The sequence below is a fragment of the Dermacentor variabilis genome, chromosome 2, assembly GCF_050947875.1.
Source record: "Dermacentor variabilis isolate Ectoservices chromosome 2, ASM5094787v1, whole genome shotgun sequence".
In the NCBI taxonomy this organism is placed as follows: Eukaryota; Metazoa; Arthropoda; class Arachnida; order Ixodida; family Ixodidae; genus Dermacentor; species Dermacentor variabilis.
The window spans coordinates 68,216,883-68,231,062 of NC_134569.1; the positions used below are offsets into that span (position 1 = coordinate 68,216,883).

At 47.9% G+C, this 14,180-nt stretch overlaps 1 protein-coding gene across 1 annotated transcript; it reads right to left on the reverse strand.

The window, feature by feature from the left end:
- Window positions 1-12,938: 12,938 nt before the first annotated feature.
- Window positions 12,939-13,889, reverse strand: LOC142572041 (uncharacterized). Its single transcript, XM_075680842.1, has one exon. It carries the CDS (start codon window positions 13,871-13,873, stop codon window positions 13,115-13,117), a length of 759 nt encoding a protein of 252 aa, XP_075536957.1. The 5' UTR covers window positions 13,874-13,889; the 3' UTR covers window positions 12,939-13,114.
- Window positions 13,890-14,180: the final 291 nt, after the last annotated feature.

Below are 14,180 nucleotides of genomic sequence, written 5' to 3' on the forward strand. Positions count from 1 at the left end.
TATGGCACCTGTGCGTTTGACACGTCGAGTAAACAAAGAATGACGTAAGGAGGCTCGAGCAGCAAGACCGAGGGATGCACATGGACATCCATCATCTTTCGCCACAGCGGGCTGATCACGCAAGCACCATTGCAAGTTTATGCCGTAGGACTCACACCAGCTGTTAAGTTAAGCACATAAGCTTTGTAATGCGTGAACAACTATCACTTGTGCATATTCGAACGTCATGTGCGTACCCCAGCGCCCATGCCATGCTACCCAGCAGCGCGCACAAGACGTTTCATGTACCCCACTGCGCCTCTTTCCGCGATAAGACCTACCTGATATTTTTCCTTCGACATTCCGTTATATATATATATATATATATATATATATATATATATATATATATATATATATATATATATATATATGTGTGTGTGTGTGTGTGTGTATGTATGTGATATGTCCGTTTTTTGTACTCTAATGCAACAAATTAGGTTGCATTTAAGGCAAAGTTCGAAGCCTTATTTTACTTTATTTTTATGAGCACTTTTTCCGAGTCATAAATACCTTCAAGGTAATTTACTCAACCCCAGAAAACACTCACCTACGCGTCCTCTGGGACAAGGACCACTTGTGATGGTTATGCATAGTGCGTCTCCAAAATGACTCCGTTGTTTTTGTCTGTGTTCTCAGGCATTCGTCCCAACCACATCTCTCTTTGTTTACTGACGCCGCTTTCTGTCTTTCATCTCTTGTTGTCTCATTGTACTCGAAGCTTTGTGCGTTTTCAGAGTTCGGAGTGTTCGTTCGCAGTGTTCAGTCTTCTGCCCGTTGCTTTCAATTGTTTTACTGTTTCATAACTGAGAGCTCTGGTCCTTCAAGTGTTACACTGTGCGCTGACTTCTTCCTGCCTTTGGTATCTACACTTCCGTGTTCACCGGGATAGAGGCCTAAGACGTCTTTTTATTTCATTCAAGCCATATAGCAAAAGAATCACGTCAGTGGTAGGCGGATGTGGAAAAAAAAGAACTTTATGAAAAGCACCAGCATAGAGATAGAGAAGTCGATCTAACACCAGAAACAGAACCCTCGTTGCTGTTGGAGGCGGTGTAAGAAAGAGAATTGTATGATAACGAAAGTAGTAATGGGATCTTGGGGCGGGCTGATGCCATGGCCTGAGTAGGGAGACACTTTTAACGGAAAACGACACCAATAGGCGTGAGCAAGGAAGTAGAGAACTATGTTTTTTGGCGTCAGTGCTGTACCATATTTGCAATCATTTTCTTTTCTAACGCAATATGTTCGTCTTTCTGCGTCAATTCTAGCATGTTTGTGTCGACACTCTCCACACGCGCCGGTCGTGCCGTCTCGTAGCGTTACAACATTTCTAGGCCTACTACATTTTAGTCTTTGCAAATCTGGTTGTCTGAAAACCTAATGGAAGCATTCCCACGTTGTATTACCACATATCATGAATACTTTTTCTTGTTTTTACAGCGAAGCTGTTCAGGGCTGCTTTCCCCAATATCGTGTCCGCGTGTAGAAAAAATCCCGAAGATGGTGCAAAGCCGGGCCGACCCGCGGCAGAGGTGAAGCAGCCGTTAAGCGAGAGACACATGGGCGGAAAACTAACAGGCGTGCCGCACCGGTCACCGCTCGCGAACTGCCGCCGAACTGCCGGCGAAGACACTAGGCAGCGACGACAGCAGCGGCGTGCCGGCGGTGCTCTCGTGGCGGTGCTGGTCCGGTGAAGCTCCGCCCATATTCAATGTTACTAGACTGCTCTTCACTTCTTCGGAATCCGCGGGAAGAAATCGAAATCATACGGGCAATTCACGTTCTTTTAACGTGTGGTACCGTCGCCTTTCATTATGAATTAACTCCCCTGCACTTTCTGGTATTCCATAATTGCTGTAATTAAAGAGTTACAATAGATGTTTAACTTTAGCGCAAGCTTTGCTATGACGCTGGCAACATGTTTCAGCAGTTGGTGTTTTGGGTTCCTTTTTGTTTTGTTGAGGTGGGCCGCTAAGTTGGCTGCAATGTCACCGTGGCGTTTGCTTCTCCCCGCTCTCATTGGCTGCTGTCGCTCGTCGGTGCGGGGCTTCGCATGCGGCATGCCGGTCATATCTACTCCGCTGAGGTCTGCCGTTGCGGCCGGTCCCCCACCGGCGCTCCGTAGTGAACTTCGCGGCGCTCTCTGCTCCCTTGTCCCCGGCTTTAACTTCCTATACGTGGGCCGATCCCGCAGCTAGTACAATGCCGGACCGACCCTCGGCAGAGGTGAAGCAGGCGTGAAGCACTCCCCATACGTGGGCCGATCCCGAAGATGGTGCAATGCCGGGCCGACTCGCGGCGGAGGTGCAGTTCGTCATTAAAGGACCCACATTCACAGCTTCGCTGGTCATCCTTTTTCACAGAGTGGAAGGGCACTGAGATTTCATGTCTTTCTTTTCTAATGCATTCAATGATACGTGCAAACTAAGCCATCTTTTCTCAGGAAATATAGGTGCGTGCTTCAGCGCTAGCCATAAGGTACCCTTTATGGAATAATTTATTCATGTTACTTCGCAAGGTACAAATAAAAAGGACGGCTGAGAGGACTGGGTGTACCATGTACGGCGGGAACCAAGGCAGGAACCATGCTCTCGAAGCTCAAAAGACTGGGGCAAGCATCAAGCAACGAAGTGTTCATTCATCGTTCCAGTGAACAGCGCTGTTAGGTATAGTCGTAATTTGTCGCCCGCCAGCCTGTCCTGTTCCACAGGTCACCTAAGCATATGTTCGTAAAACCAAGTATTACTTCATTGTACATATATATATATATATATATATATATATATATATATATATATATATATATATATATATATATATATATATATATATATATATATATCGTCGTAGGTATAGCTTTCATGATTTGAGAAAAGTGCAAGCACAAGTGAAAAACCCAAAAGAAACATTTAATTTCCGCCCATAGACAGGGGTCCGGCCTTCACTCTTGATGAAGGCCGGACGCCGGCCCCGGACGTCGACATTAAATCCTTGGTTTTGGTTTTTAACGTGCGTCTGCACTTCTTCAAATTAATAAACACCGGATCCGCACTACTTCTTATATTCATTGCACGATGTACCAAAAACAAAGTACTTTTTCTTTATTCAGCTCTCTTTCTTTCTTACTTTCTCAGTTCCAGTTTTTTCAACTTCTCATTCACATCTACTTTGTCTGTTGCTCCTTCTGTTGCACTTTTTTGTTTAGATACGACAGCGTCTGCCAGAAACAAAATGCAAGTAGCCCATAGCTGCGCCAATCTTATGGCCCTGATAGCACTCAGAGTACTCTTCATTCTCATTTTTCGCGACAGAATGCCTACTATCTTATCTTTGCTTCCTCTCTTTCCTCTCTTCATAGACTTCCAGCTGCTCCCTTTTGTCCCCGCGAGCCATTGCCCGAACTCATCGCTGCCAACGACTGATGCTTACCAGATTCGCAGGATCCTTCCCTCAAGTTCGCGTTATGACGGCCGAGCAAGGCAGAAACAACGCAGGCGCGACACAGCAATTCAACCCGTCTATCTAGTTTCTTTTTGTAGCTTCTTTGGCTTTTCCTGTCATCGAGTCCTTCCTGCTGCCACGCTCGGGTGGATGTCGTCGGGAAGGAAACAAAGATAGGTGTGCGGGTGGTGTTTCGATGGCAACGCGCTCCACTTCCTTCCGGAGTCTCCTCCGCACTTCGCCACCGGTTCCTCTCACCCCCCCTCCACCCCGCCCACAAACACAAACACACACCCGCTATTCCGCGAAGGCGATGATACATCCGATACACGCTCGACGATTGGCGCTCCCTTGGGTCTTCGCTAGCGCGGCGCTTGCACATCGACGTCGTCGTTGCGGCCAACTAATGGCGCTGATAAGCGTCTTTGGTTTTGTGTTCACCCGTCAGCCGAAAGCTTTCGTGGGGAAGCAAAATGTTGTAGTTACGGCTCGGCCCTTCCAGTGCCACTTGCTTCAGAGTAACCATTCTATACGGCCCGGATGATATAGGGGGCGATAGAAAAAGCACGATGTTGTATACTCGTAGATAAAGTGTCGTGGTCGCCTCCTAACAGCTGCAGTTACGGCCACTCACGAGATTAAGTATTTAATGTGTGGTGAAGACGAAGACGAAGAAGGCGCTCTTGTGTCGGCTGTGCGCGTGATCAGCTTTCGTCTACTGCCAGTGCTACTAGACTGGGCCTAGTGCCTCATAATAAATCATCTTATTACATTTGGTGGAAGGTGCTGCACTCCCCGACCTCACCCTGGAACTTCGCAGCCGAACTTTAACATCTGCTCCAGCCGCTACTATGAACGACGCTCCCACCAATCCGCTTGGCGCATCTGCCGCTCCTGTCATGTGCGGCGCCGTGCAACGGCAGCGGGACCCTCCTGTTTATAGCGGATCAGGTGAGACTGACGTAGAAGATTGGCTCTCTACCTACGAGCGCGTCAGTGAACACAACAAGTGGGATGACCCGACGAAGCTCCGTAGCGTCATCTTCTATCTTGCTGACGTTGCGAACCTCTGGTTCCACAATCACGAACGGGAACTCCAAACTTGGTCCGCTTTCAAAACTGCATTCGCGGAAGTCTTCGGTCGCCCAGCCTTGCGAAAACTCCGTGCTGAACAACGCCTCCGCCAGCGCGCTCAACAGCCCGGCGAGACTTATACTAGTTACATAGAGGATGTCGTTGATATTTGCGCCCGCGTCGATTCCACCATGACTGAAGAGGACAAGGTGAAGCACATCCTCAAGGGCATCGAGGACGACGCATTTCAAATGCTCCTGGCGCGGAACCCTACTTCTGTCGCAGCTGTCGTCACTCTTTGCCAGAGTTTCGATGAGCTGCGTCGACAGAGGGTCCTTGCGCGCAGCGCTCTCGCACCTGGCGACTCTCTCTCGGGCCTCACGCTTCGCTCACACACCACGCCAGCAGCATCGCTCTCTGTTGAGATTAAGGATTTCATTCGTGAGGAGGTGGCGCGCCAATTGTCTATGCTGCCTCTCAACGATGGACCTCCCCAGCCTGACACATCTTTGGCTGCTCCCATTAGGCGGGCCATTCGCGAGGAACTTGCTGGGTCTTTACCTTTCGCCCAACCCTGCCCTCCCGTGGCTGCACCTCTGACCTATGCCGAAGTCGCCGCGCGACCTGCGCCGCCGACGTTCTCGTTTCCGGCGCCAATGCGACTTCAAGCTGCACCTCCTCCCGCGTCGCCTGCCGTTCCATCTCGACGCCCAGTTCAGACCCCTTGGCGCACACGCGACAACCGACCCATATGCTTCGCTTGCGGTGTCGCCGGCCACGTTGCGCGCTTCTGCCATCGTCGCATGCCACCTGCTAACGCTACTGTCGCACCACCTGGATATGCCTATTCCCACGATACCACCGGGCATGCGATGCTTCCCGACCACGAGTTTTCGCCGCCTCCTCGACGCCCTGTCGGCACCCATCGTTCGCCATCACCACGTCGTCGCTCACTTTCCCCCTTACGTCGCCGCCAGTCACCTAGCGAGGGAAACTAGTTGCTGCAGTTCCGCAGGCACGAACTGCAAGCTTCGGGACTTCTACAAGGCCTGCACAGTCGCCACGCAATTTATTGGACGTTTTGGTCGAAGGAACCGCCGCAATTGCGCTTATTGATACTGGGGCTGCAGTTTCTGTTATCGACGAAAAGCTTTGTCGCAGCCTCCATAAGGTCACAATGCCGTTGTCTGGTATGCTTCTAAGCACCGCGACTGCGCAGCATATAGCCCCGCTCGCTCAATGTACTGCAAGGGTGGTCATCGACGGCATTGTCTATGTTGTTGAATTTCTCGTGTTGTCATCATGTTCGCATGACATTATTCTCGGCTGGGACTTCTTGTCTCACCATCGTGCCATCATCGACTGTGCCCGGGCCGAAGTGGCGCTCTTCCCGCTTGCCGACGCCCCGCTGCCTGACCCCTCTGAACAAAAAGCCTCCAAGCTCACTATTGTGTCCGATACGGACATACCACCCGACATGTGTGTGCTTGTGCCCGTCTCTTGCTCTACCGCGCCAGACGCTACAGTACTTTTTACACCATCGCCGATTTTTCTACGTCGCAAGGCCCTACCTCTCCCATTTTCTGGCGCATGTAGAATCACTGTCACTAACAGAAACAGTCCGGACGCGGAAATTTGCCACTCTTTGTCGCAAGTTTCTTTTCACTCACGAGGATGTTGCTAAGTCATTGCGTCAGTGTGTCATCCCGTCAGGTTGAGGACAAAAAAGTGTTCATATCAATCTATGCATTGATGTGCAGAACCATAATCAGCGCACGAAACGTGGTTTCTCTCTAGGTAGCAGATCTTTTTTTAAATATTCACGGATCGTTGCATTTCACTTCTCGAAATTACACAGTGGGATTTAAAGAACGCAATAATAGAAGGATCCGCATATTTGTCCTTAGCCACCTGGATTCTTGAGCCCTCAATTTACGGTACATCAGCAATTCTGTATTGCTAACCAATTGGAAACGAATCGTACCCTGAACCTAGAGCTCAGCAGTGCTACGCCATAGCGACTGAGTAATAGCCGCCGCAGTTCAGCATAACATTTCAAATTAAAAGATTCATAGCCATTCCACTCTGTGAATGCAGGCTACTAATGGAGCTGTAAAATAACTACACAAACATCACTCTGCGAGTAACTACGGAAATGGACGTTTACCAAAGGTACGCACCAACACTTCAATCGTGCGGTCGGGTTTAGTCACGTCACGAATGTTAGCGATCACCGATAGGTCTTTTTCAAACCGCGGTCGGTCACACACGCGACGACTGAAGCCACACGTCTCATCGACGAAGTCTCGGCGGAATCACACATCTACACCGCTATATCAGCTTTTCGGAGCCTGGTACCTCCGTCATTGCGCTGCGTTCATCGCTTCGCGATGTTCTCGGCTTCCCGCCCAAGCCAGCGGCTTATGGGAAGTCTCATAGGCACGCTCCTCGCTGGTTCGTGCCACACACCACTCTCGCTCACGCTCGCGTCTGCGGTCCCAAAGTTGGGCTTCGTGAGCTACTTCTTTAGGCACTACACGTCGGTTCCACATACCAGCGCACGCAACATACTAACTGCCTATTCGGTTCTTTGCGCAGGCGCCGAAATGCAGCAGATGGCTTGTTAGCAACTAGCTGTCGCACCAAATGATTGATCAGCGCTATGGCAATTAGCGCTCCCTGGACGCAGCTAAATCGAGCAGCTGGCTAAGTCAGGAGCTGGGGTAGCTGTCAAAGCCGCATCACATGCTTCACATCTCGAACGCTACCAATCTCCATCAGACCATTCTCGGACCACGGTCTGTCGCACACCGCACAACTTAATCCAACATGTCTGTCCAGAAAGTCCATTTGCAATTTACACGCACGCACCCTTGTGCTCGTCCAATTTACTGGCATGGTACCTGCGTCCCTTTGCCGCATTTTCCGCTTCGCGGCGCCCGTCTTCCTGTCGAGTCCGCCGCTTAGGGGCAGCCTCTCGGGCATAATCTTCACCGCTGCTACTTACCGCCCCTTTCCTAGCTTTTCTCTTGTTACAGCAGCTGTCAGCACATGACTTCCCAATAATAATAATAATAATAATAATAATAATAATAATAATAATAATAATAATAATAATAATAATAATAATAATAATAATAATAATAATAATAATAATAACCACCATCAGCATCACGGCACATGCCTTACTGGTTTGCTTTGCCTACTCATAGAGGGCGCGGCAGTTTTCAGGCATGTACATTGAAAAGTCCATAGGAGGGTAGATATATACACAGCTTCGCTGTAAAATGTTAGCCCTGTGGAGTGTTTCGTGGTAATATGTGCGCGCTGCTGCGTGCAGAACAGATCTGTGTACGAGGCCCCAACTGGTCCAGCACAATGTCTCCACGAACAAAGTATCCTGAGTACAAAACGCTACTCTTGGATCACTGTGTATGCGGCATTGATTATGTGCTCGAGCAGACAACTTGGGCAATAGGTGCGTGCCACTAAATATGTGCCTGTTATTGGGCAATCCCCTAGAATGGATGTGCCACTGTGACACTAGGTGTATGAAGCCTTCAATTTATTTAGATATGTGTCATATTTATTTTTGGGTACACTTCTCATAAGCATTGTTCCCTCGAGAAGCATCGTATATCGCCTTCGTCCTTGTGACGCCAACAGCTGCAGGCGAAGAGGCTGAGCTCGCAACTGCTGCAACCTCACTAACTCAAACAAGCTTCGCATCATTTAGATGACAACATTGAGTTGGATGCGCGTCTTTTTTTTTTTTCTTCGAACCAAGCACGCTGCGCACAAGGCAGCACACAAGGAGCATTTTCTCGCCGCTACACTCAACCCCCATTTTTCGTTGCCGCTCAGAATAGCAGACAGCCTTTCAGCTGCTGTGTCGTTATGTGTACCTGGCTTGCCTGTGTTTCTTCTGCCCAGTGGTTGCAAGAAAAAAAATATCAGACACAGAGCTTCGGTTAAATTTATTTGTACACTTACCTAACGTGACTCAACTTAAATCCAAAGTGCAGTGTATCACTCTAGATGACTACATTGCTGAACGAGTTATCATGTTTAAGGGGATGCTCTGCCCCTTAAGCAATGGTAAAATGGCAATTCTTTGGTGTATTATATATTTTGCAGCCAATAAAAAGAAACTTGTGCATACACTGTGAACATTGGATTGATTTCTTTTTCTGAAGAGACACACCATGACTTAATGCACAATAAACAAAAGTTTAGTTTGGGATAAATTATTAGGACTTGCTAGAAATACACAGCGCATCTCCCTAACATTTTCTTCCTTTGCAGTTCGCAATAAATTGGAGTAAAGTTATGTAGTTCTGACTTATTCATCAACAGCTGTTTCATTTCATGGCTGAAGGAGATATAGAGCTGCGGGTTAGAATATTTTAACGCGACAGCGTTAAGGAGCTCGTGTCGCAGAAAAGCCGGTGTCGTCGGCGTCGGTGTCGGCGTCCGCGGCGTTGGCCGTGAGCGATAAATCCCGCCAGGCACTTCATGAATAAAAAACAACTTGCAAGATGGGCTGGGTGGGAATCGAACCAGGGTCTCCGGAGTGTGAGACAGAGACGCTACCACTCAGCCACGAATTTTTTTTTCTTTGTTACCTTGATTTCAACACCTCTCAAACGCGTACAAAGTAGGTCACTTGGTGCAGAAAAATATTATTACATCACTTCGAGAGACTGTACATATTTAAAAGGCACTCAAAGAGGATATCACAGACACCAAAGTGTCAAGCTCCTCAAACCACTCTGGAGGTTCAATCATGTGCTTGAGGGCATCATGTGTGTACCTAAGACTTTCACTTAGGTGTTCCCTCGCAGACCTTTCATCTACGCGGGCATTCCTGATATCCATGCGCGTTTTCCACACGCTGCTCATACACAAAAGCATTACCAAGTCAGCCGGCACTCCCCCTGTGTCTGCACACGGTAAGAACCGAATACCGAAAGGACTTAACGGCAGTTCTTTCTTCAGAGTTTGTTTTAGAACATCCCACAAGAAAACTGAGTCATGACAATCCAAAAAGATGTGCTCAATAGTTTCAGGTTTCTTACATATAACGCAGTTTACAGACCATGGAACAAAGAAGCCCTTGCTTTGCAGCCATGGCTTCACAAGGAGAGTGCCCGAATGCAATTGAAGAAAGAAGGTTTTCGCTGAAGATCGAACCGGCATTTTTCTAACGCGTTTCAGCACATTGCGTTCAGGTCCTAAGTTATACATCATGCGGTAAACAGGATGCGGCAAGAAAACATCAACCAGATCACTATAAAGTTTCTTACGCGTCACTGAAGTCAAAAATTCATTTGAAAAATGCGCTTTCAGTAAAGAAAAGGACAACAACTTCCCTCAGAAAGCCAATTGGTGTTCGAGTACGTTCATTTGCTGATGAGACAACCCACTCAGGCAAGGAAGAACTCAATCTCACCTGAATAACAGTACGCAGAAATATATCACTTTGGTCCCTTAAGAAAAAGAACCTACTAACAATCTGTTTCAAAAACAAATGTGTTAATCCTAGTCCTCCATTCTTCACCGACTGAAACAAGTTACACCGGCTAGTTCTCTCCCAAGTGGATCCCCATATATATACCGCAAACACTCTGTGAAGTTTCTGCACCGAAATCCTTGCCATGCATAACACTTGTAGTACATAATACCCCTTTGTAACTGAAAACAAATTGCAAACACTAGCTCTTGAAAACATCGAAAAATTATGCCCGCCCCACTTTTCTGTCTGATCTTTAACTCTTTTTACTTCTTCGATCCAATGCGCGGCACTGTCACGATAATGTTGTAATGGCACTCCAAGATATTTTCCAGGGGTAACGCTCCAGTTCATATTGCAAAAAAACTCGGGTACCTGTGGCCAGCTGCCGTGCCATAAACCTAGGCACTTAGTCCAGCTGACAACACTTCCAGTTGCGGCGCAAAAGGAAACAACCTCTTTCATAGTGTTATTCACGCTTTCTGTATCACGGCAAAAAATTGCCACGTCATCTGCATAAGCCAGAACTCTAGTCTCAATTCCTGCGTAGATGAACCCACGAATAGATTGGCTCTTAATTATTTTCAAACAGAAAGGCTCTAAATATAAGGCAAATAAAAGAGGCGACAAACAGCATCCTTGTTTTACTGATGATTCCACTTTTATACTGGCGCCTAATTTTCTATTAATTACTAACTGCGCAGTGCAATCTTTGTATACCATTCTTACTCCATCTGTTATGACTGCACCGGCTTTAACATGTTCTAAGATCAAGAATATGACATCATGGACGACTCTGTCAAAAGCCTTTTCAAGGTCAATTTGTATCATAGCGACTCTGTCCTCTCTCTCATCGCAGCATTCCAGTATGGTCCTTGCAGTATGTATATTCGAAAAGATCGATCTGCCTTTGATACCGCATGTCTGATGGGGGCCCACAAGTTCTTCTATAACGGTCTGCAATCGTCGCACCAGTACTTTCGTGTAAACTTTATAGTCCGTATTTGTCAAGCTTATTGGTCTGTAGGCTTCAACCGCCAAAAATCGCGCACGATCTTTTACTTTAGGAATTAAAATAACGTGCGATGTCCGAAAAGAAGGAGGTGCTTCCTTATTCTCGTACATCTCCCTTATCACGCGATGTAGTGCTACAGCTATTCCACTTTTAAAGCTCTTATAGAAAGCCCCTCCCAGACCATCAGGCCTCGGCGACTTGCCGGTAGTAAGTTCGTCAATCGCATCCTCAACTTCTGAAAGGCTTATTGGTCTGTCGAGCGTTTCACAGACCTCGGCTGATAATGTTGGCATTAATGGCAAGAAGTCAGTTCTAAACCTTTCGATATCACATGTCTTTTTCCCCATCAAACTTTCATAATAAGACTCAAATGCGTGTTCAATCATTCCAACATCACTAGTGACTTCCCCTTGATAACTTATTTCTGTTATTTCTTTGGAAGCCGCGTGTTTCTTCTCGTCACTTATTGCTCGCTTGGTAGGCGTCTCCCCCATCCATAAACTCTCCGCCCTTGCCCTTAATACCGCACCCCTGTACTTTTCTTCATCGATGACTTCAAGTTCAGACTTAACTTCTTTAATTTCTTTCGAAAATAAGCCAGGCGAAGAGCTTTCTGCGCTGAGCATATATTTTAGCCTAAGGTGTAATTCCTTCTCACGCTCTTTTTCTTTGTGACAGACTACGCATGCTCTTTCTATCGCGGTGAATTTAACGTCTCTTTTGAAGAGTTCCCATTCTGCAATGAAGAACGCTGACGTAGTTATGCTGAGCAAATTTCCGAGCTTTTCTTGAACTGCCTTTTGAAAAACGTCGTCTTGCAAAAGCTTATCATTTAGCTTTCATAAGTCCCAGCTGAATTTAGATGGTTTTTGTTTCTTTCCTATGGTTGACATAACGAGGCAATGATCGCTAAAACTAACATGTAACACTTGATAACTTGAAAATAATGGTACAAAAGTTAACGGAGCATAAATTCTGTCTAGCCTGCCATGACACTGACCTTGATAGTGCGTATACATGGTATGGTTTTCACTTGACAACACGTAACCAATGTCTTCAAGCTCTTGTTGCCTTGCAATAGAACTTAAAAGCAACGCACTTTTATCACAAACACTAGTCAACTTAGATTTATCTTCTGGAAAGCAAGCACAATTAAAATCACCCAGTAATATGACATGTCTTTCACAATTCAAGTACTGCTGAATATCACCAAAAAAGACTTCCCGCTCCCGTGCTACGTTCGGAGCAAAACACATATAGCCCTCCAAGGCATCTCTGAAAAAGTAAAATCGCAGAGGACCATTCTGCCATCCTCGGATGATGTGACGGCTTCAACTACAGCAATACTGCTACGCAAAAGAATAAGGCAGCCCCCAAACCTACCCGCCACATGACATACACTTACGGTATATCTAGGACGGAAAACGTTAACCATTTGCTCCGTGCATTCATCAGTTGCAATTTTTGTTTCTTGAATGGCCAATAAGTCAATATTATTTTCAATAAGAATACGGTTAACTTGGCATTGCCTTCTACGCCCGCTAAGTCCACGCACGTTCAACGTCGCGACACAAAGACCAGTCGAAAAACTAGCTGCCATTTAACGGGAGGAGAATCCAAACCAATTACCGCACATCGTCCGTCTCACATCTGCTACGATGACTCGACGGTCTAGGGAGGCGGACCATAGTTTTCTAGACATCAAAGCCCAATGACGACGGCAGACGCACATCCTGCCCACAAACCCCAGTCCCCACACCCCAACAACACTTTTTCCTAAGCCAGGAACGCCTCCGCTTACGCGGAGGCGTCTGGGTTGTAGAACGGCGTTTGGCAGGAACCCCGGGCTTGGGCTTGAACGCCGGTCGGCGTTCCGGGGTAGCTTTCGGAGGAGGCTCGTCATTCCCAGTCTCTTGATCCTTTTCCTCTAGCTCATCCGCCTCTTCGTGAAGCCTCTTAGCAGGTGCACTACTTGACGTTGGCATCACGGTGTCGTCAGTTTCGTGCTGTTCACCGGTCGTCACTTCTGCTTATGTGCACGTTTCTTTGGCCTCTTTTACCTCGACCTCTATTGAGTTAGTTGGTTCCACCGTATCATCCCATGGGTCTTTCCAGCCGTCCGATGACTTTTCTTCATTAACAGTCATTGCCTTCTTCAGGGGCGTTAACACCGAGGGCTGGGTCTCTTTCCCTTCGCCTGCGGCTTCCACTGCGTCGACCACGTCCATCAAGTGATCTGTGACATCTTCCTTCAATGCCGGGCCTGTCACTGTGGCATAGGTTCGGACGCACTGGGTCTCGTCGTGGCCGAAACGACGACAAAGCCCACAGCGTGGTACACGGCACTCGCGTCGGATGTGCCCGATGCCGCGGCATCGGAGGCAGAGGGGAGCTCTGCCAGGGACGTGCACGAGCGCAACATCTTCCGCCACTCGCAGCTGGTGGGGCAAGTCTTCAGCGGTGACGCCTACCTTCAGCTTGATAGTGACAGTACGGGTGGTTGACCCTTTGTCAACGCATCCTTGTACCCGCCACCTGTCCCTGGTGATCTCAGTCACCTTTCCGAAAGGCGACAAGGCAGTGCGAACGTCGTCGTCAGGTACACCGTGAAGGAGCCAGTAGAGCTTGATACGGACGCCTCTGTCACACGGGTCGACGACCACACAGCGGTGGTCTTTGACATCAAACGCGTCTGCAGCGATAATCCTCTTTTTCCCTTCTTCGTCCTTGAAAGTCACCGCCCACAGATGGTTCACTTGATATGCACCCAGTGCAACCACTTCCGACATGAGAGACAGCCGTGTAAGAGCGTCTCGAAAATGTTCCACTCTGTAAGGCCTCGCCTTAACGTCACCATGTAGAAAAACCGTATGAAGAACGGGCGCACCTGTTGGCAGCGTTGGCAAAATCATTTGGTAGTCCTGACCTGGTTTTTCAGTTGACCTGATACCACGGCCCAAAAGGGTCGCTGAAGCCGCTCGTGAAGAGCCCGACATTCCGCGTCCGCTCACCTCGGTGGCTGAAGAGGAAGTGTCAGCCACGAATTCGATGCTTCAACGCGGTACAAAAGCGCCTCTGTGAATGCGGTGTTGCCTT